General features: G+C 40.0%; 2 protein-coding genes across 3 annotated transcripts; both read right to left on the reverse strand.

Moving 5' to 3' along the window:
- Window positions 1-67: 67 nt before the first annotated feature.
- dcun1d5 (DCN1, defective in cullin neddylation 1, domain containing 5) lies at window positions 68-7428 on the reverse strand. Of its 2 annotated transcripts, XM_083886199.1 has the most exons (10): window positions 7369-7428; window positions 4943-4975; window positions 4770-4809; window positions 4363-4462; window positions 3410-3575; window positions 3112-3203; window positions 2882-2990; window positions 1506-1610; window positions 1271-1373; window positions 68-404 (listed from the first exon to the last, which is right to left on the reverse strand). In XM_083886199.1, exons 4-10 carry the CDS (start codon window positions 4428-4430, stop codon window positions 322-324), a joined length of 726 nt encoding a protein of 241 aa, XP_083742325.1. In that variant the 5' UTR covers window positions 4431-4462; window positions 4770-4809; window positions 4943-4975; window positions 7369-7428; the 3' UTR covers window positions 68-321. The 2 variants fall into 2 exon arrangements, with proteins under 2 accessions (XP_083742325.1, XP_083742326.1); XM_083886200.1 differs by lacking the exons at window positions 4770-4809; window positions 4943-4975 and having other exon boundaries at window positions 7369-7426.
- Window positions 7429-8152: 724 nt separating this feature from the next.
- Window positions 8153-19813, reverse strand: LOC310925341 (cullin-5-like; the record flags this gene model as incomplete). Its single annotated transcript, XM_083887284.1, has 19 exons — window positions 8153-10129; window positions 10713-10836; window positions 11137-11255; window positions 11696-11857; window positions 12086-12261; window positions 12426-12549; window positions 12642-12773; window positions 12856-12988; window positions 13106-13170; window positions 13288-13395; window positions 13605-13735; window positions 14391-14484; window positions 15156-15236; window positions 15956-16101; window positions 16418-16559; window positions 17298-17474; window positions 17676-17775; window positions 18242-18351; window positions 19790-19813. The coding sequence occupies 19 exons, from the start codon at window positions 19811-19813 to the stop codon at window positions 9935-9937; spliced, it is 2343 nt and encodes a 780-aa protein (XP_083743410.1). The 3' UTR covers window positions 8153-9934.
- Between the last annotated feature and the right edge of the window lie 726 nt (window positions 19814-20539).

A 20539-nucleotide genomic window follows, 5' to 3' on the forward strand; every position in this document is an offset into this window, starting at 1 on the left:
CTTTATTATTACTGTGAAACATCAATAAACAATACACAAAATTGAGGGGGGGGGGGGGGGGGGGAAGTAATCATCAAGACAACAGATTCCACAGCATCGTTTTTCTCTCAGTCCTTTTCTCCCAGAAACGTTTCCTGTCTTTGTGATTCTTAACTGCAAATTAAAACTATTAAAAAAAAAAAAAAAAAAAAAGTCCAGTCGGTGAGAGAAAAGCCTCCTGACAACAGTTGGCTGACGTGCTCAGATGCATAGAAACGATGTCTGATGTGATGGGTCTGTATTCTGTGTGAGCGTCATTTTCCCTTTTTCTCTCCTTCCTTCTCATGTTTGGTGTTGTGACGTTCTCTGCTCAAATGCCGACCGCGTTTTTAGCCATTCCACAAACTCGTCCAGCAGCACAGGCCCTGCAGACGGACAGATGGTCAGAACTTTACAAATACTCAATGAAATTAAAAGTAATTTGAAAAACCTAAGTCGATGTGTGTTTGTGATTCAGGTTGTTTGGTATTTGCTTCCATTTTCCTTTAATCTTTCACAATCACTCACATTATTTATTCTGATTGTAATATGTCTGAACTGTTTGGTAAAGTTGAGACATTATGTGATGAAATATTTTGTATTTTTTTTACTTAAAAATCACTTGTAAAAATTGGCAACAATCCATACTCACTCAAAGGCCTACCCAGGTGCATTCTGGTCCCTTTCAATTAATTAACAAAAACATGAAAATATGCTAAACAAAACTAGAAATTCATTAAACAACATACAGCTAAAGAATGTTCTATAAAATACTGATAATCGAAAATCTAACCAACTAACCTAATAACACTATGAAATCAATATCTAAATACCAAAAAACCTAACAGCTTTCACAACAAAGAGAGACGTGTCCATCGTAACAGCAGAGTTCACAGACAACATCAGTGTATATAGGTATGTAGCAATGTCATTTGTTTTCAAGGTGCAAATCTTCACAGTTTACTGTTAAAATGACAAATGATCACACATCAGCTACTGTCCATGATTGCGTCACCAGTAAACGCTTTCCTCAACTCCTTGTCTAACCAGCACGAGGGTCAATTTGTGTGCAAACCTCACGTAAACCACTCACGGCCTTTTCTTACAATAGCTTGATTCCATCATTGACGTGTATAAAGTGTAACATGGACAGTACAAATCCAGGTTTAGTCACGGGAGTCTTCGAGCTCCATCTGTTTGTCAGGAGGCGTGAATTCAGCAGCTTGTGTGACAGAGCAGCCAGAATACTCACAAGCTCCGTCTTCATCGTAGTTACTGAGGTCTGTCGTGATGGTTCTGCTGAACTCCAGAACGTTGTACCACTGGTCCTTATTCATCCCCTTGTACTTGGACTGCTGTGTGTGGGGGGGGGGGGGGGGGGAGACAAAACATATAGGGGTCAGGCAGTGAGACAGTAACAGAGAAACAGAGTGTGAGGTGAGGAGAAGATAACTTTGCTTTACAAGAACAAGAATAAAGAGTTTTACCTCCAGGAATTGATGAAAGACTGGGAAGAGAGGCCACGTTCTGCCCAGCAGTAAAGCCAGCATGGATTTAGCCGTGTCCATGTCCAAACTCCTCTGGTCCTTATCCTGATCACAAGACGGTCACAAACAAAGTGATTCCTCATGCCTCATGGTTGTGGTTTACATCCACCTGTCCAGGCTCATGTCTCATGAACAAACCAAATCTTAGTTACTTCAATTTTATTTCATTCCTTCAGTGTGTGGAGTAAACTAGAGAAGAGATTTAACTGAAAAATAAAGGCCACATTACACTTCTCTGACTGCGTAATGTGTTATCCGACTGCGTCACCACGGAGACCCCTCCAGCCTTCATAGTTCTCCGTTGTGATGACGGATACGCGCCGCAATTTCCCGCCCGATCAGTAGGGGTCGCTACGCAGGGTTGTTGTGCTTTTGGTTACAGTGAGCAATAGCGTCCGAGAGAGAAAGACAGTTTTTGAAACAGTGGCCGTTTCTCACTTTTCTGTGTCACAGAATGGAGTTTAAAGATAATTTGAGGCAAAAAAAAAATTCCATTTAGAGTCTAAACATGTGCTGTGTGTGTTAAGATATGACGCATTTATAGTTTGGCAGCGACGTTGTCGGCGGTGACCAGCTCCGCCTCTGTGGACGCTCAGCACGCACTGTGGCTGGCACAGAGCAGCGTTAGCTCGGCCTGAGGACCAATCGCAGCCCTTGCTGTCTCCGTTGTCCCTTGACGGAGTGACGGACACTTAAAAAATATTTAGTGCAGCCAGAGACGCAGGTAGGAGTAGAGTCCTCTGCGTAACCTACCTACCCAATTTTACGCAGGAGTATAAATTGGGCTTAAGTCAGTAGGTCCACAATAATTTTTCTTTACGTGCATATAATGACTCATTCTTGGGCCACCAATAACAACTATTTTTCCTACGAGTCTGAAGCAGGCCTCAAAACACGGCACAGGCTGTTTGTTAATAAAACGACCAGATTTAAAGGATTTAACAACAGAGGTGCTGCTTTTTACGGTGTTGCTTGTATCGTTGGCAACAGTCAACAAATAAAAAGCAGAAAAACAATAGTACAAAGTGGACACATTCCAGCTTTTACAGAGAAACTTTACCACAGGCTGTAAAAAGGTTTCATTGACGTCTCTGGTTCAAAATGACAACAACCTTGTTTCTTCTCTTATGACACACTCGACATCAGCAGTGGATTAAAACCGCAGCCAGCAGTGATGTCAAGGGGTTTCTGCAACAATCCATCACTGCAGAGAGGGCAACAGACTAAACTGCTGCACGGTCAGCCAGTGTTTTCACCTGTTCTTTATACAAACAAATGAAGGACAGAAGAAAAAAAAAAAAAAAAAGCAAACTCACTCTGGAAAAGTCGAAGGCGTATCTGTAGACATTTTTGAAGACCACAGAGTCGTTGAGTTCACCGCGCAGGTAATCCAGTTTGCTCCGCAACCGTTCTGTGCTGTCACACCTGCAGGTGGGAGAAGAAATATTCACACAGTTCAGCAGTTTTTAACAACACATCTATGACCTGAAAGTGGAAGATTAGAAATGACAAAGACTCTTTCCTAATCAAAATTAAATGAACTTACTGTAATACTGTCATTCCCCTGAGCCATTCTTCTTTGGTGAAGAAGCCCATACTTGCTGCTTCTAGATGCCACGCTAAAACTAACATGATAATCTGAAAGAAAGGGTTTCATCATGTTAGCATCATACTCTATTGCTCAAGTGAAGCTCACAAGATTTCAAGCTTTTTATATTTAAATTAATTATAATTTACAATGATCTCAAAACATTACAATACTTAATTTAAAGATTGAGGAAATTAAAACTTCACTATAAATATGGAGTGACTCTTGGACTAGTTCAGTACATGCAGCCACTCACATTCTCTGGTTCTACACCAATGTCTTCACAGAATTTCTCCATGGCCTCCGGACCGACAATCTTGTCAATGCCGGCGTACTCGTGGAACCAGGCTAGGCACTTCTTACTGGAGAAAACTTTCTCACCACTGATCGGCCTCGCACCACGGATCTGAGGTCGAGCGAAACTGCAACATAGTGCCCAACAGACGAAGGAAGAAAGTCAGTCACTAAATGGGGTCACATTAAAACATCTTGGCATTTAGAGCAAACATGTGGTGGCACATATACAGCACTGTGGAAAAGCCACCATTAGATTTGTTGTTTTTTTCATTCATCATCTCCTGCTTTATCCTCCACATAATCGTCGGTTTGTTGTTTTAACAACGCTATAATGGCCATACGATGATTATTTCATTGTGTTCCAATCACAGGAAACACGTATGCAGTTTTAAAATAATTAAAAACAAAACACAAAACAGGTACTTTTACAGACTAGAGGGTAACGATGCAGCAAAGGGCTGCAGCGACAGGGGAACCCAGCTCTACCTACAGAGCTATCCAGCGCTCCCAAGAGGTAATGTATGTTTCCATGTCCAAAAATAGGTGAACCCAGTAAACCCAAACCAGAAGGCGTGTTTGCCTGGACTTGGACTCTTCTCCTTCCCTCAACACACACTCAAACACATTGCAGAGGAAAATGAGAAGGTGAGGGGTTCTGCGAATCTACTGCCAGATGAAACGCAACACTGCCAGTCCTTTTTCAAGAAACTGCAGGTTCAGCTCCAAGCTGTCCTCTCCACTCTCCAGCAAAGAGCTTATGACTCATAAGCCAGTCATTAGGAGTTGGACTCATGTGTTGCAAAGAGCCAACCAGGAGCTAAACTGAGCTGTACACTACAAAACAACTGACAAACATGGAGGACAAATGGACAGCTCTACAGCGAGTGAATGTGTGTGTGGTTTTCTTTTTACCTTGTAATTTTACATTTTGGCTCATGATCATCTGCATCAGGGAGTTTCCTCTTCTTTTTCACAGGCATCACTGAACCTTTAATGGGCTTTACTAGCTGGGCTGCACAGGGAAAAACATTTATTTTACAAATCACACGTTAAATCAATAATCATCTACTTAAGAATGACATGAAATGCAGATCATACCGAAAGTACAGAAAAACACACATTCACTACATTTTTAAGGCAAAATCAACAAAATAACAAAAGCTTGCAAAAAATAAATCAAAATCTCCCAGTATTTCATTTGATATAGTAATATTTTTAGAACAGGGCTCTTCCTCAGAGTTGCCATGTTAAGAAAAACACTGGTAGCATCATAAATATGATAATAAATATACACAAAAGTATTTTAATGAAGATCATACCTGTGTATTTATGCCTGCCTCCATTCAGATCTAAGATATTCTAGGGAAAAAAAGTAAAAAAAAAAAAAAAAACAGCATTAAAACATCAGTGTAGTGCACACATATTGTATATTTATGCTGGAGGCAAGTTACTGAATTTAATTATGTTCAAAAATTAACACAACACTACTTACGAGCTTGTCCAGTGTTTCTGTTAAAGTTAAAGTCTGTAGAGACATAAGGGAGCGAGTTATTTCTTAACATGTCAAGTCAAAGAAGAGTCCCTAACACACGAGCTACACCTAACTTAGTGTATTCGTATGTGGCTGCTGTTTCCTTCAATATTATATTTAAAAAAATAATTTAGAAAAATAACTAGCCTACGCTGTCGGGGGCCGATAGCAAGGGGTATATCCGCGAACTTGTCCAATCCTCAACTTTCCAATATACCCAAAGTATACACACTCGCACCTGCCACTAACTGTTTTAATTAATTATTAATAGATTCAACAAAATAACTGTTAAATATTATGATATAATGCTGACTACACTTTATACATGTTCAAAGTATCCATATAAACTCGAAGTGTCCAAATGTCATGAAAAAGCATACACTATGTTTATTAAATTTCATGAAAAAGCATACAATATGTTCAAACTTTCCATTCAATGCATTAATAAAGAAATGGAGGCTTAACTATTTTTTTATATGATAATTAATACATTTATATTATAATGTAATAAATATTATGAATAAGTGCTAAATAAACCCATGATATCCTCAATGTGTCCAAATGAGCTCAATAATAAAGAAAAAATGCCTTAACTATTTTTTCTGTGTTCACTAATAAGTGCACCAGTTAACTTATTATGTAAATATTACCAATCATAGCCAAAGTAATAATGATTGTACTTGTAGATAGTTGTTACATGAATAATTGCACAACATTTGAAGGCAATATCTCCATCAGTCTGGAAGATAAAGCCGAAAATGTGTTTTTAGCATAATAAATAATTTAATTTGCTTATTAATAATAAAGCTACAAAGATAGGGATAATTCTCAGGTGGTATATGGTTTGTTGCGGCTTCCAAACACAAACCTTTTAGCCGCTGAGAGTTTATGAGGTTTGGGTCCTCAGGTACGTAGATTTGTGACGCGCTATAATAGATTATGATAAAGATACGCTGAGATCCAAATATGCTTAGGTGCATTTATTGTAACAAAACAGCACAGATCTATCACAGCGCAGCAAGGATGGATAAACGTGAAAATGAGACTGGCGGATTAAACAGGAAAAAAGGGTGATAAATGAATGAATGAGTAGCGGTAGCGGTCAACAAAAATTACGGCTACTCCCAACCCTGACTCTCTCTCTCTCTCTATCATCTGCGTCACCGGTGAGTGCCCACCTTTACGCACACACACTTCCGCACGCACACACGCCCACTCCCAGGTGAACCACCCCCTCTGCAACACACACACACTCTAACACACCGTGCTGCTCATCTTCAGCCTGTATGTCTCTTACATGGTTTTTATATCATTAATTAATTAATTATTTAATTAATTAATCAATAATAATGGTAGACAGCTCTAAATCAATAGGGATCATCTAAAGGGGGTATGTGACCCATAAAAAAAAATAAGAAAATTCAATCTCAAACGACTTTCCAGTTATCGCGTTAACGGCTAAAATCTGCGGACGCGCGAGACCTATTCCATAATATCCGCGCGCGTTTCTCGCGGATATAATAATCAGAATATTGTTGAACGCCACTGAAAATGCAGGAGACCACTTACTAAGTATCAACAAATGCTTGCTTTTTGTTTTTTCATTCAATAACATTTGCTGAATTATGACGTGAACCAGTGACAAACTACACAGACATCCTGCAGGAGGAGCCAACAACCACGTACATGGCCACAGGAGAGAATAAAGGAGATTTCATCCCAAACAGGCTTGGTTATTAAAACCACTCTTTAGAGGCATATCCATACCCAGAGGTCTAACCGGACTATTTAACCCCTAAATACATGTCCCGTTTTATTCTCTATGGTCCCCATATCGTAATCGTGACCCGCCCATGAGTAGTTTGGAAGATTACAATAACTACGCCACTGTTAAAATGGATCATGCAAATGACCAACCACATACAAATTCAGCCCAAAAACCCCATCACGTTTACACATTAAACTAAAATACAATACAATACATAAACAGTAAATGGGTTAAAGTCGGTTGGTCCTTTATAATGCTAGTAAGCGTTAAATATTATATACCAATAACGTCACCGCTAACCAGGTTAGCATGACGAACATAGCATTGATGAGCATAGCTTCCATCCGTTGGTGGATAGTTGGGCACATTAACTTAAGTTGAACGATATAACGCGGTTTGTTAATTTAATTTAGTACCAGTCTTCACTGCGGGGACTCTTCTTTTGTTTGTTCGATCGGCGGGTGTACGGTCAGAGCTAGGCTGCTAACGTTAGCTAATATGTCAACATACACTCGTCGTATCCACAGTTCTCACTCGGTCGATGATAAAATAAAAAAAAGTACTTTTCGTTGTTATAATCGACTCTGGCTTAAGCCCAACTAATTGTTAAAACACTTACTTTAGTGAAATTCTTCTTTTCAACGCCTGCGAAATCACTTCCACCTGCTTCTGCGCCGGGTTTAGGGCTGTCTGTCGCCGGCACTTCCGGGGTAGTGGAAGGTACCATTAATTTATGGGAATTGTTTTTTAAAGCAACGTTCTCATGGAGAAGCAAATGTTTGCGGATACGTTTTTTGTTTACAAACCTAAACATATAGATATATTTTTGACATATTAAATGGAATGTATTTGCTAGCGAATACTGAATCACGTGGGTAACATGACGAAATATTATAAGACTCCCCCCGAAAAAAGTGACAATGAGGTAACTCGTATATACCGGCGTACGTGTGTGTGGTTTTAAATGTTGATCGCTGTTCAAGTAGTGCACCAAACAGACATCTCAGTTTTTACGTTTGTCTTTATTTTTTGCCAAGAAATAACTTATTCAAACGAAAAAAATATTTGAAAACAAAACAATGCAGTCCACGGAAGCATCTGCAACTCTTCTCCCACTCCAACAACACAACGTGTAAACGTCACACACAGACATTCAGCTGAATGGGGCTGTTACCCCCATTACGTTATATTATAAAGGTGTTTCTAATATTCTGCCTCCATCATGTAAGTTGAGTATATAAACACACTTCTCACTGTAATGTTTACCAGCTGACACTCACATTCCATTGTTGTTAATCATTGTACAAAAAGTGCTTTTAAACAAACAAACAAAAAAACAGATGTGTAAATAAATGTGCCTTCTGAGGTTGAATAAGAGTCAGAGGAAGGGATGGAATGATACATCATTTTATTGTGTATTGCGATAACAAAGCACTCACACAAGTCAATCATGGTGAAATTCAATTATGAGGATAATCTCGAATTAGGAAATTGCCAATATTCCATGTGAGTGGAATCCTAGTTTATTTTTGAAGTGCTACAAGAGGGAGCCTCCGTCTTTACAGTCATTCAAGGATCTCCTGCCTAAAACAGATGTTAATTGAGATTTACTTGTGTTTCAGAGCCATTTTAAGAATTTTAAAAAGATATTTTTACAATTATCGCAATTCTATGGTCATGAATAACATCTTTTATGGGCAGTATAATCTTGACAAATTTTCATATTGTGTTGCCTCTTATCAGAGGTCGTGAGATGAGGTTTGGCTAACACGCCTGAGCCAAGTCTGTGCATAAGGAGATACATAATAGTGTCTCATTTACAATGAATATTCCCAAGAGGACAAAAAGAGATCATGATAACAATACAACTCTTGTGGCTCTGTTTTTGCAAGTAAACGTGTTAAATGTAAAGGAGATAATTAGCCACAGCCTGATGTGCAGTCACAGAAAATAAAAAGCTTTTTCAGCATTTTGACAAACAGCAGATAAGAATCAAATCATTAGCCAAAGTTTCTTTTATGTGAATAAATAAGGGGGAAAAAAAGTAGCAGCTCATTCACATCATTGTCTCTTAGATTGTGTTTGTGCATAATGACATTTTACCAGGATGAGACTGTGCAAAGGATCACACGCGCAATCTGTGTTTGTGTTTCGATTTTTACTGCCGCACTTCAACAAAAGACAAAATAAATAGAACAAACACCTGATCATGATGTTAGGAACAACATCCCTCTTTGATTCATTCTGTTGATTTTTAACTCAGGATTTTGCACACTGAATAAATAGCAGTTTGAGAATAGTCTCTCTCTCTCTCTCTCTCTCTCTCTCTCTCTCTCACACACACACACACGCACGCACATGAACACCCACAAACCTGAAACACAAGGGTCAAAAAGAAAACATCTGCATTTAAAAATTTTTCAAAGTGTGACAGATTCTCCACGGAACAAAAAGAAAACATCATAGAGCAGCATGCTGTTGAAAGTGCACACACATACACATGTAAAAGACACACTATGCACTCAAACTCCAAACACACACACACACACAGACCATGACTCACGCACACTCAGAAAATTTGGCAAAATACTCGTCGGTAGTTTGAACTAGTCTCTCCAACATGTCCACTCGTCGTAAATGGCAGGTTTCACTTGCAGCTTGATGCATCCTTTGTTCAAACATTAAGATCAGTGTAAGATAACAGGAGCGATGCAAAATGGCTGCCGCTAAGATGACAGCTGTAGCATCAAGGGAAAGCAAAGGATTGATATCAGCTTGCAAGATTTTTCCTCCTCCTCTTCGTCTGCAGTCCATTGCTGATGAAAGTAAGGCAGGAAGTAGTTGATTCCGTATCACTATTTATTTTCTTCTGAACTGCTGGCAATCAGCACACACCATTGTTCTTCTCCAAGGACCTGACACAAGGGGGCAGCAGAGACGAGCTCAGCCCAATGACTCAATGCTATTATGCCTTGAAATTAATAACACACTGGTGTCCCCAAAAAAATACAAAAAATTAACCACACCGTCTTGTCCTTCAACACACACACACACGCTCCTCAGCATCATCCCTCTCTTCTTCTTCAAAGACTTCCTCACCAACTCTCGTCTTGCAGTCTTTTTGTAAGTGCCAGTCGCAGGTCAGGAGTAAAAAACAGAGCATGAATCACAGCCCAAATCGCTGCCTAGGCCATGTAGAGGAAGGTGTTGATGTCTGTCTCATCCCTCTTTATGTACTTGTGTTCGATGAGCCACTCGATCTGCTCCTTGATCATCTTCTTCTGAGGCAGGAACATGTTCTTCAGGATCTCCACCAGCTCCGTCTGTAGCTGGGCGTTGCTGATCCTCTTCCTCATCTTCATGATTTGGATGATGGCCTCCTGAGCAGGGGGAAAAAGTTACATTCATTCACTATTGTGAAACCAGAAACCACAACTTCAATTAAAAAAAGTCAAAGATCATATGATGGCTCCCACACGAACAGTAACGTACAGTGTTATTAGTATTCAGTGTGTGGGATTTAGGGGGATCTCCTGGCAAAAATCAATAATTGCATTCATGATAATGTTTAACCTGGTATTAAATCACTACATTAAACTACATGAGTCTTAAATAACTGCATCAGGAGCAGTTAATTTTAACACAGTCCACCATATTGTTCCTCTAAATGGGACCATAATTAACTCGAGCCAAATAGACTATAAGAAGGGCGTGGCTTGGGTATGATTGACAGACGGGAACGTCAAATACGTGCATGGTTGCAGGTGGATCTGTAAGGGATGACATGATCGTTGAAATGATTACTTTCCTAATGAGCATTTGTTCAAGGTATTTTTTTTTCTAAACCTGAAACGAGAAATAAACGGAGTGTTTTCCATTTCGAGACAGTTTGACAGTTACGTCCTCGACAACCCGACATCAGTCGACAGTCAAAAACGATGTTGACTGTTGTTTTTTTCTAACCTGAGTCCTGAGTATTCTGAGCTGGACAATTCCTTCGTTTTCCTCCTCCTTCATTCGCTCAGTGGTTAGCTGCAGCCGACCGATCAGATTGATCTTTCCCCGCTTCTGGACCTTGGAGTTTTTGCTGAGAAAATAAGAGATGCAAAAAAAAAAACACAGAACATCACTCTCCTTTCCAGATTTACAGTTTAACAGATGGTCTTGGAAGAGAGAGAACATGCATATTATGTGACTGCGCTCTCACTTCGACACTTTCTGGTAATTTAATTAGGGAGTTCTCACATACAGCTTCACTGGACTCATTAAGGTAAAGATCAAAACAGGACTGACCACAGTTAGAACTTACACATTCTTCCATATCAATGTAATCTTTGGGGAACTGTATATATTTTCAAACAATATTTCTAGAATCACTGTAACATACATGAGGGAGAAGTCCTGGTTGACGTAGAAGAGTGTGCTGTCAGTGAAGTCCTTGGGCGAGTTCACTGGAGGCTCATATGACAACACCTGTCTCTTCAGTTTGGGGAAGGCAACGAGCGACTGCAGGAGCAGAAAACAGCAATAAATACAATAACAATAAATAAATGAAAAAATGACAATACTTGAGCCATTAAGTTTTACCAATGTGCGACTTCCATTAATAAAGATATCTACAGCTATGATATCTGAATTTAAAAAAATGACTGAATATCAGGAACAAACAATGCTTTTAAAGACTATTGACACAAAGAAAGCTGATTATTTCACACTTTTGCCTCTGGGGATGTGCTGCGGTTACTTTTCCCACAGATTACCTGTGTTTTCTTGTCTGTACATGGAAGAAGCCTCTGCTTACAAATGTATATCAGTGACTCCGACTGCTCTAAACAGGGCCAGCTAGTTTCAGAGTCCTGCCAAACTACGATGTCAAACATCTGCTTGCACCGTGGCATGTTTATCAAGCAACGACACCATTTTTTGCAGCTAAAGTAAAGTCTGACCCAGAGTGTGCGGCGCAGCTCGGCGTCTGGCAGCTCTGTGGCCAGTTTGAGGTTCTCGAAGCTGATTCTCTCTCGGGGTCTCTGGTTCCAGGCGAACAACACAGCGAGCTGGAACGTCGTCACCTCCAGGTCGTACTGACCCACCTCGTTTTTAAAGGTGATCTGAGCAGAGAATGTTATTATCATGAGGAGACAATGAAACGTTTTAGAGGGAGATAAAAACAAACAAAAAAAAGAGTATGGCCCAGAGATTAAAGGGACACAACACACATTTGAGAGTCAGTGCTGTCAGTGGCCCGTACAACCACAAAAACCTGAGATATTATTATTATTTAGGTTTTGGGAGAAAAGCGTGTTGGCTCTCCTTCTACAATCGACGTATATAATTACAATGCCGTTGGACATCAGGTGATGCCAGTGGAGTTTGCGGCCGCTGTGGTTCCTCTTGTAGAAGTCCTCCACCTCAGGGATCAGGTCCTCCAGCTCCGTGGGCAGCGAGACAAATACCTTCTCGCTGCTTCGTGACCACGCTCCTGCGTTCAGGATCTTGATGTTCACGCTGTCGGCTGCAGAGAAATCAAGAAGAAAACAAGTTGGATAAAAAGCAACCAAATACATTCTTTCATCAGGGGAACCAGTGTTATTAGAGGAAAATAACCCACATATTATAGACCTGTAAGATTGTACTGTTAAGTTTAGCGATGTAAATACATGTGTGTGTGTGTGTTACCTGGCAGTGCCAGCCTGTTGTGTTTGTGCATCTCTTTGAAGACCTGATTCAGGTCGTCTGATACTTTGATGTCCTGGAACATCCGGGCCAGTTTATTCACGTAATCTGCCGGCATTCCTACTTCCTACATCAACAACAAACACACAGAAGATTTGGTTGTTAAACTGAAATGTTTTTTGTTTTTTTTGTAAAAAATATAAGAAAAATGCAACTCACTCTCAGCCATTCCACCATGTTCTCCTCAATCTCACTGTCAGCTGAAATGTCCAGAATCAGGCGCCTGGTCAGGTGAGCTTTGTGGTAACGCATGAAAACGTCTTTGTTCTGGACATACTTCAACACTAAGAGCTGAAAACATGGAAAAAGGAGTCGAGCGTGAGAAGAGAAGGACCTAAATCCAAGAGTCAGAATGAGGGGTTCAGAGACGTACCACTTCTTTGAGTTTGAGCTCGATTTCCTCTGAGGTGAGTTTCTTGCTGAGAGGAGTTTTCCTGAGCAGCATGTCGCAGTAGTTTGCCAGCAGCTCTGGACACTTTGACTCTGGCTGAGTCTTCATACCCACACTGAGTGAATGGACACACATTCACACACACACACACACAGACACAGTTTGATGTTGCTCTCTCATTTGGGACAAAGGCACCCAGAAACAGGAGCAGATGAGAACAGGTTGGACTCACCCTTTCTGTTTCAAAGGCAGCTCCAGTTTAAAGATTGTGGCATCATTCACAACAGCTTTGTAAGCCTGTGGTGACAAAATGACAAAATCCCTTAACCACAGATGTCATCTGAATGATTCTCTTTTTGATTTAGCCGTTTCTTCAGGTCAAATAAACTTTAACAGTCGAAAAAAAACACAGACCTTATCTCTCGCTGTGAGGAAGCGAGGGTCATCCTGGAAGGCTTCCTTCACCAGCTTACTGAAGCGGTTGAACAACGTCAGCAGCTGGTCCACATACTTCTCAGAGTCCTGGACAAAAAAAAAAAGTCAGTGTATTTCCAACTCTAATCACATCCAACAATACAACGTGTACTGCCAACATTTCTGGGATTAGAGGAAGGAAAACGCACACCACCATCCCTGTAAAAACCAATTAAAAAACCCCACTAAAATTACAGCAGAAACACATGACATATGTATAAAGTGAATGTGTAGGAAGTGTGTACTGGTGCACATACAGTAGTGATAGTCTCTGCAGCGGCCACCATATCTGCAAGTCCAGCATTGACGATGTGTTCTTCCAGGTCTTTCAGCATTGGCTCAATCCCACTGGGAACTTTGTCCATGAGTGAAAACATGAGGTGCAGCTCTATTCAATGGAGATGTTATACAAAAGGTCAGGGAGCAAATGGACTGAATCCAGAGCATGGTGCACACATTGGAAGGTTAAAACTGCTTTCAAACATGTACTGAAGTCTGAACATTTTCTGGAGATTGCTATAAGGCTATACGTAGGAGCCAGTATTGAGTTCATTTAGATTAGGATTTAGTTAAAATGATTAATGCAGGGTTACTTGGACAGTGTAATATGTTAACAGTTATAGTAGTTGACTGTTGGTCTTAAGCCCTTGAGTAAAACCCTTAGAAGGAATGTGGCATTTTGGACCTGGACGTTATTAGATAAAGGGTACCGTGGACCCTTGATACCTTTGGTAGCTATATCTCGTAAATTTGCTTCTGAAGCTGTGCTAGGTTTGGTGTCTATCTACATCTATAAATTGTCATTCATAACCTAGATCATCATTGACTATTTCTATGTATTGTTGATCTGAGCGAGGCTTGGATATAATGTATGTATGCATTATGTATGCATATGTGTCCTAAACCCAGTCTTTGTGAATCACAATCATAATTAGCTTGTGAATTCTACATTTATACACATTTCTGGTGGATTCCCTCAGTGACAGGACAGATGGATGAACAGGAACATATACAGTGTAAACGTTTTAATTCACATGACTCACTGTCTGTCTCGTTGCGTTTGATCATCCCTGGACATTCAGCCAAGATGGTCTCTTTGAACGAGGTCACCAGAGCATTCACACAACATTCCATAAGCTGCGAGGACAAAAAGACTCACTGTTAAGAGCATCTTGGATATGAATAGAGACACCACATTTCTGAGAAATAGGCTTGAAAGAGATTTTAAAAAGTCAAGTCGAGTCAGTGAAAGAAAACCCAGTCTGATCTTACAACATGTAAGTTCATGTGACTCTTCACACACCGTAAATTGAAAGAAAAACAAACACCAAAAATGTATGAAACAAGCAAATGGACAAAATCCTTAAAGGAATATATCATAGACATGTAAAGAGTAATGCATCATCTGCATAGAAGGTTAAGTTAGAAATGACTATTATGCGTTTGAGTTAATTATAAACCATATTTAATTTTTGACAACTTCCTGCTAACTACAAATCTGAATGTCCTTCGTCAAAATGTTAAAGCTGCTGCTAACTTCCTCCTCCCCGAGTCACTCTCGAGTGAATCTGGTGACATTGGCATTAATGTTCCATAAAACAGCCACTGTTCTTAGGGAGCTCCATTAAAATGATCATATTATGGGCCGTATATTATTATTATTATTGTATATTATAGGCCTGGATCTTTTTTCAGAAAAGGCTTCAGAAAAAAGAATGATTTTTCATTGTTTAATCTGAAACAATTTATGTACATAAAATAGAGAAATAGCTGTATAAAGTAATTCAGATCCGCTAAAAGACACTTACTGCTTGAACAGAGTTACATTCACGACGTGTCTCTAGATATCTCAGTGCTCTCTTCTCTTCTTCTCTCAGCTTTGTCTCTGCCTGAAGGGAAAGATGCATCAGAAACACAACAATAAAAACTCCATCATTTACACGCTCAGCCGAGGTTGCAACTGTGACTCTTGTCGTCTGTAAAGTTTAGCTCAGAAAGTCATATTCTATTTAATCTGAAGAAGAAAAAAAAAAAGTGTCAAGGCCTTTGCTCCACAGTCGCATTGTTCATCCTACTTATTAGCAAGTTAATATCTTCTTACCCGTATCAGTCAATCATAGATTTCACATTAGCGAGTGAAATCAGACCAGTCCGGGCTGCATACAAACAAACTGGATTGATTTGTCACTGCCAAAGGGCAATGTGATAAAGTGTAGCTCCTGATCCAAACAAGCGCTCCTTTATTCTTGTGCTAACTCCACCTGTTCATTTCCACGAGGTGCTTTTCCCCCCCCGGTCGTAATATAATTCGGTCACTTATCACATCCTGCTTGATGTGAATAGTGAGGGTGCATCTAAATTCACCTCAGAGTTCTGTGTGTAACCACTGATGCACATAGGCCTGTTACATACTTACACCTAAGATGGAAGAACAACACATTTTATTTTTTTATTCCTGATCTTGGGTGAAGAATTGAATTAGCCGATAGCACAGATATTCCATCTGTCAGTTAAAAGCACTGCTGACTGTAAGCAAACTACACAACTCTCCTCCCTTCACATCATACCAGCACTCCTACTTATATTTATCAATATTACTGTGTCTTACATATTTCATGTAGTTCTGTACGCCATTTTGTTGCAGGTAGGATGGTGCCTGTGTTCTGTAGAACCTCTCTGTGGAGTCCAGGTAGGCTTTCTCAAAGTTATCCCTGTAGATTTGCATCTTGTCCTCCGGGTTAGAACAGAGGTTCACTGGTGTGAGACGAGCACAGACAGTGGGACAGATGAGTCTACAATTAAGAGGCAACAGACAACATTTGTATCCGTAGCAGTTCCTGTTCCTGGGCACAATTTTTTCTGCACTTACTCCATCACTGTGGCAAAGGGAAAAGCAACAAGATAATGTTATCAGAACATCAAAGCCTTTAAGTGTCCTTTTCAGCTCTTTCCTCCTACGCTTACTGCAGAGTTAAATGTTTGTGCGTGTGCTGATTTCCTAATGTCCACATTAGCAATGACGTGCGAGTCCTGTATTTCTGAGACTGGTCACGTTTTTTGTCCATCTTACCATATGACTCTCGTACTCCTATCACCAGCTGGGAGTCGAAGGCCTCGCCCAGTCTCTCAGCATGTACCAGCTTCATGGCACTATCCTGTAGGCGACTCTTAATGTTGGAAAAGATGGACTCGTTCCATGTGTCCAGCATCAGCTTAAAAAAAAAAAGAAGAGCAAATAACAAAATGTGCATCATGTGCAAAAACTGTTAAGTAGAAAGTTATGGCGGAAAACTTTCTACTTCCAATAATCGTGAGGTCAAGTGTTTCTTCAACCACTTTTAACTTGCTCCATTTGTAACTCTTTATCTCAAAAATGAAGAACATATCACATCATTTATACATAAGCTGCCATCTACAAGACCATGAACTGTTGACTTCTTCTGTCCTCTCCTGCTTCCATTTTTGGTGCTCAGGTTATATACACATCAATACTATTTGAAAATGGCGTTTTCAATCAAAAAGACAAGCATATTCATATGGATCTATACCAACACACCTGAAAACATGCATCATGTGACAATTTAGGTACAGTGGGTATGCATTTGCTGCTGCTAGGCAAGTGTCAGAAAGTTCTGCCTAATGAGAAACATCAAGAGTGCAGGGATTTCTGTTTTTAATCCAGAATTAAGTGCTACGAGCCCATTTCATTCACAACTGATTCAGGCAGCAAATGCAGGTAACAGTGTCTCCGTTGCCTGTTCAGACTAAAACACAGACCATAACTGAGACTGAAGACTTTTTCCAAGTCTTGCAAATGTCAGGGCTCAAAAGCATCACAGACGTAATGTGAATCCAGGAGAATAATTTACACATTTTTAGATAAAAACAGAGCTGTGCGGTTGCAGAAGTCACTTGTCATGTTGTGCGATTTCCGTGCCTCCTGCACCCACCTTGCGGACAATGCTGTCCTCCATGTTTGCTTTCTTGTTGCTACCCTGTTTGCCCATGAGTGTGATCTCCAGCTGACAGAAGGGTTTGGGCAGGATGTCACACTGGGTGAAGAACTTCCTCCACTCAACAATGTAAGCCTTCAGCAGCGCCGTGTCATCCTGGTGGCTCAACACCCGCTGCCATGGCAACAGGTGCATGCAAAAAAACAGAGGTGATGCAGGTCAACCAATAAGTACTTTTGTCCCTTACTTACTCCCTTGACCAGATTGTGAACAATTTAAAAAAGAAAAAGAAAAAGGAAAATGTCTTTAAACTTGCCAATATGCAAATCTGATAAACAAAAACACACAAATAACAACAAAAAATGCATTACTTACAGCTTGTGCTTGTTTGATGAAGTCTAGAATGTCCTCTTTGAGCGCTTGGTGGATCTTGGCTGGTCCTTTGTCATCCCATAAACACACAGCATGGACGTCTCTGACAGACAAATTCACACATGAAGCGATCAGTGAATGAGACGAAGCTCATTTTCAAATGAAGGATGCGGATATCACTAATGCTGCATTGTTCCCGTTTACGCAGACTAAACAGAGGTAGAATAGTATCATCAACAACAATAAAAAAACAGTTCAGCTTTCAAGTACATGAACAAAGTTTAAAACGTTCTATTTGCTAAGTACAGCAGCTACATAAAGTTAACACATGAAAACCGGACACATTTCCATTCACGTTTATGAACAGGACACATTGTACAGGCACATCTGCAAAGTTATGACATTGTTCTGGGATTATGTAACGTTCAGCACCTATTTAAAAAAAAAAAAAAAAGGCTACATCCACTGAATGAGTGTGCTGCTGAAATGCACCAAAATAGTATGTTCTGTGTGAGAACTCGGCAAAAGTGACCATTGCTATATATAAAGCAAAGAGCGGGGACTCTTACGAGAACAAGTCGAACCACTGTTGCTTGGTGACGGCCTCCTGTCTGAGCAGCTTGAGAACAATGGGTCGCATCAGATCCCATTTGTCCTCAAACTGCAGGGACCCCTTGTTCTGGAGGAGAGGAAAGAGGTAAAAGGATGGGTGGAACACAGCAGTGAGAGGAGGAGATGACGAGAGAGGAAGCGAGAAAGGTCAGAGGCGCAAAGATATTTTTCAAAACTGAAGATAGGCCAAGGGCTAGGGTCATGTAGGCTAATTGGGAGCTTGACTTAACGAACGCTCACAGCTTTGTTTAAATGAACCTCGACAAAACCTATTGACCTGTTCCAATGCATTATTTTAACCATTTCAAACATTTTTTAATGTATATATCCAGTTAGCAAAGGCCTGATTTTACAGTCTATTAAACGCCAATCAGATTAAATCACTTGCCCAACCAACATCATCTCCCAGTAGATAATCCATTTATAAAATCATCACAGTGTCCGAGTGCTTTCTCTAGCTGTTGGTAGTGTTGTTTTTGTTGATGATGAAGTTGTTGTTTACGTTGGTGTCGTTGAGATCCCTCACACAGTGAACATTTATCATTCACCATTAAATAGGTGTTTAACATACATGGGATTAAGTCAAAGGTCCTTTCACTTTATATCAAGTTATTTCTGTGTGGGTTTTTTTTTATTTACAGATTAATTGTGTATCATAAACACATTTTTATTGTGAATTACTTGTGCCATATCAAAGGGACATTTAAATTATTTAAAATATCGTCACAAATATCATTATTACGATATAGGATGATCATATTTTTTAAAAACACTCGCTACAGAACAGCGTATTACCCACAAACATGTGATTTTCCCCCACCCCACATCACCGGTGACCTGACCAGACTAGACTCTGGTGTGGCCCCGAGGGTCATTTTTAGTTTGAGAACCCTGGATTAAGGCGTTAACAGACAATTACGACATTATCGATCACACTCGTGGTATTAGCACATTTTTGGTAGCCCTAATGTTAAAACGTGACATTAGCATGTGCGATGTGAAGCACTGTAGTGTCTGTTAACGCAGATTAGGATTATTTAGCCTAAAAAAAAAAAAGAGTGGGTTACCGCTGCGATACAGACGGGAAAGGAGTGGGTTTTCCTCTCGAACCGGTGTTTCTGCTGTGGCGTTTGGGGGATTTAGGCGGCTCTTGTTCGGGCAGCAGTTACCGTGGTCTCTGCGGCGGACCGGCCTGGATACGGCTAAGAATCGGTGAAAAGGACCGGGGCATTTCAAGAGCACCGGCTCTCTTCCAGTCCGGAGGATAATGTCGTTAGTGAAACGGACACCGGAGTTCGACAACGACAACGGCGACTGACAACTGTGTGACTTCAGTCGCACAAATGTGTGCTTTTATTTCACGTATTCACGCGATTGGAGCCGACGTTTGCACGCCACGGTAAAGACAACGCGTGTATCCACACATAAAGAGCAACTGCGTGAAGGCGAGCAGTTCAAATCAAGACATAACTGTAAGAAACACCAAATATTGAAGTGCTTCTTACCTTTAACAAATTAGACGCCGCCATGTTTCTTCAACTTATCACCTCGCAGAGTCTCGCGAGACAGGTGCTACAGCTGTGCCGAGATTAGGTCATCGGAAGTCTTCCATAAAAAAGAGTCATCATCTTTAAAATGATAATAACACTAATCACAAACGTGTTTCATATTCAAATATATTTTCTTACAACTACAGCTCAATCCTTTTGGACATTTTCCTGATATTAATCAGGATGATTTGCTTTATTTATTTATCTCTAGGTCTACATTAATTAACATCTTCCTCATTAATTCATCTCTTGATTATTTATTTAATCGATTATTAGATTTTTCAAAATCTTTTGATTTTTTTTGTATATTAGGTGCGGAGTTTTACCATTTTTACTTTATTCCGTAGCAATATTTGACAGCCACTGCTTTTAATCCTGCCATACGCTGCCCCCTAGTGGTCATTGAGTGCCCTGTTGTCCTTTTAAAGGGGACATATTATGCAAAATCAACTTTTAAATCATTTTAATACTTATATTTGCGACACTGGAGGCCCTACGCCTCAGTCACTCATTATACAAGAGCTGAATTGCATAATTATTATTTATTTGTGCAAATAATTAAATGTAAATAATCAAATATTTACCGGTGAAAGTTCACAAATAAATAATAAGATCATTCATTAATACATTTTCTTCATTGCTAATACTAAAATATTAGTCCCGCATTAATAAACCCACTTAAGTAGTGTACTGTGTCTGTGAGCT

This window comes from Microchirus variegatus (genome assembly GCF_963457635.1).
Source record: "Microchirus variegatus genome assembly, chromosome: 3".
NCBI lineage: Eukaryota > Metazoa > Chordata > Actinopteri > Pleuronectiformes > Soleidae > Microchirus > Microchirus variegatus.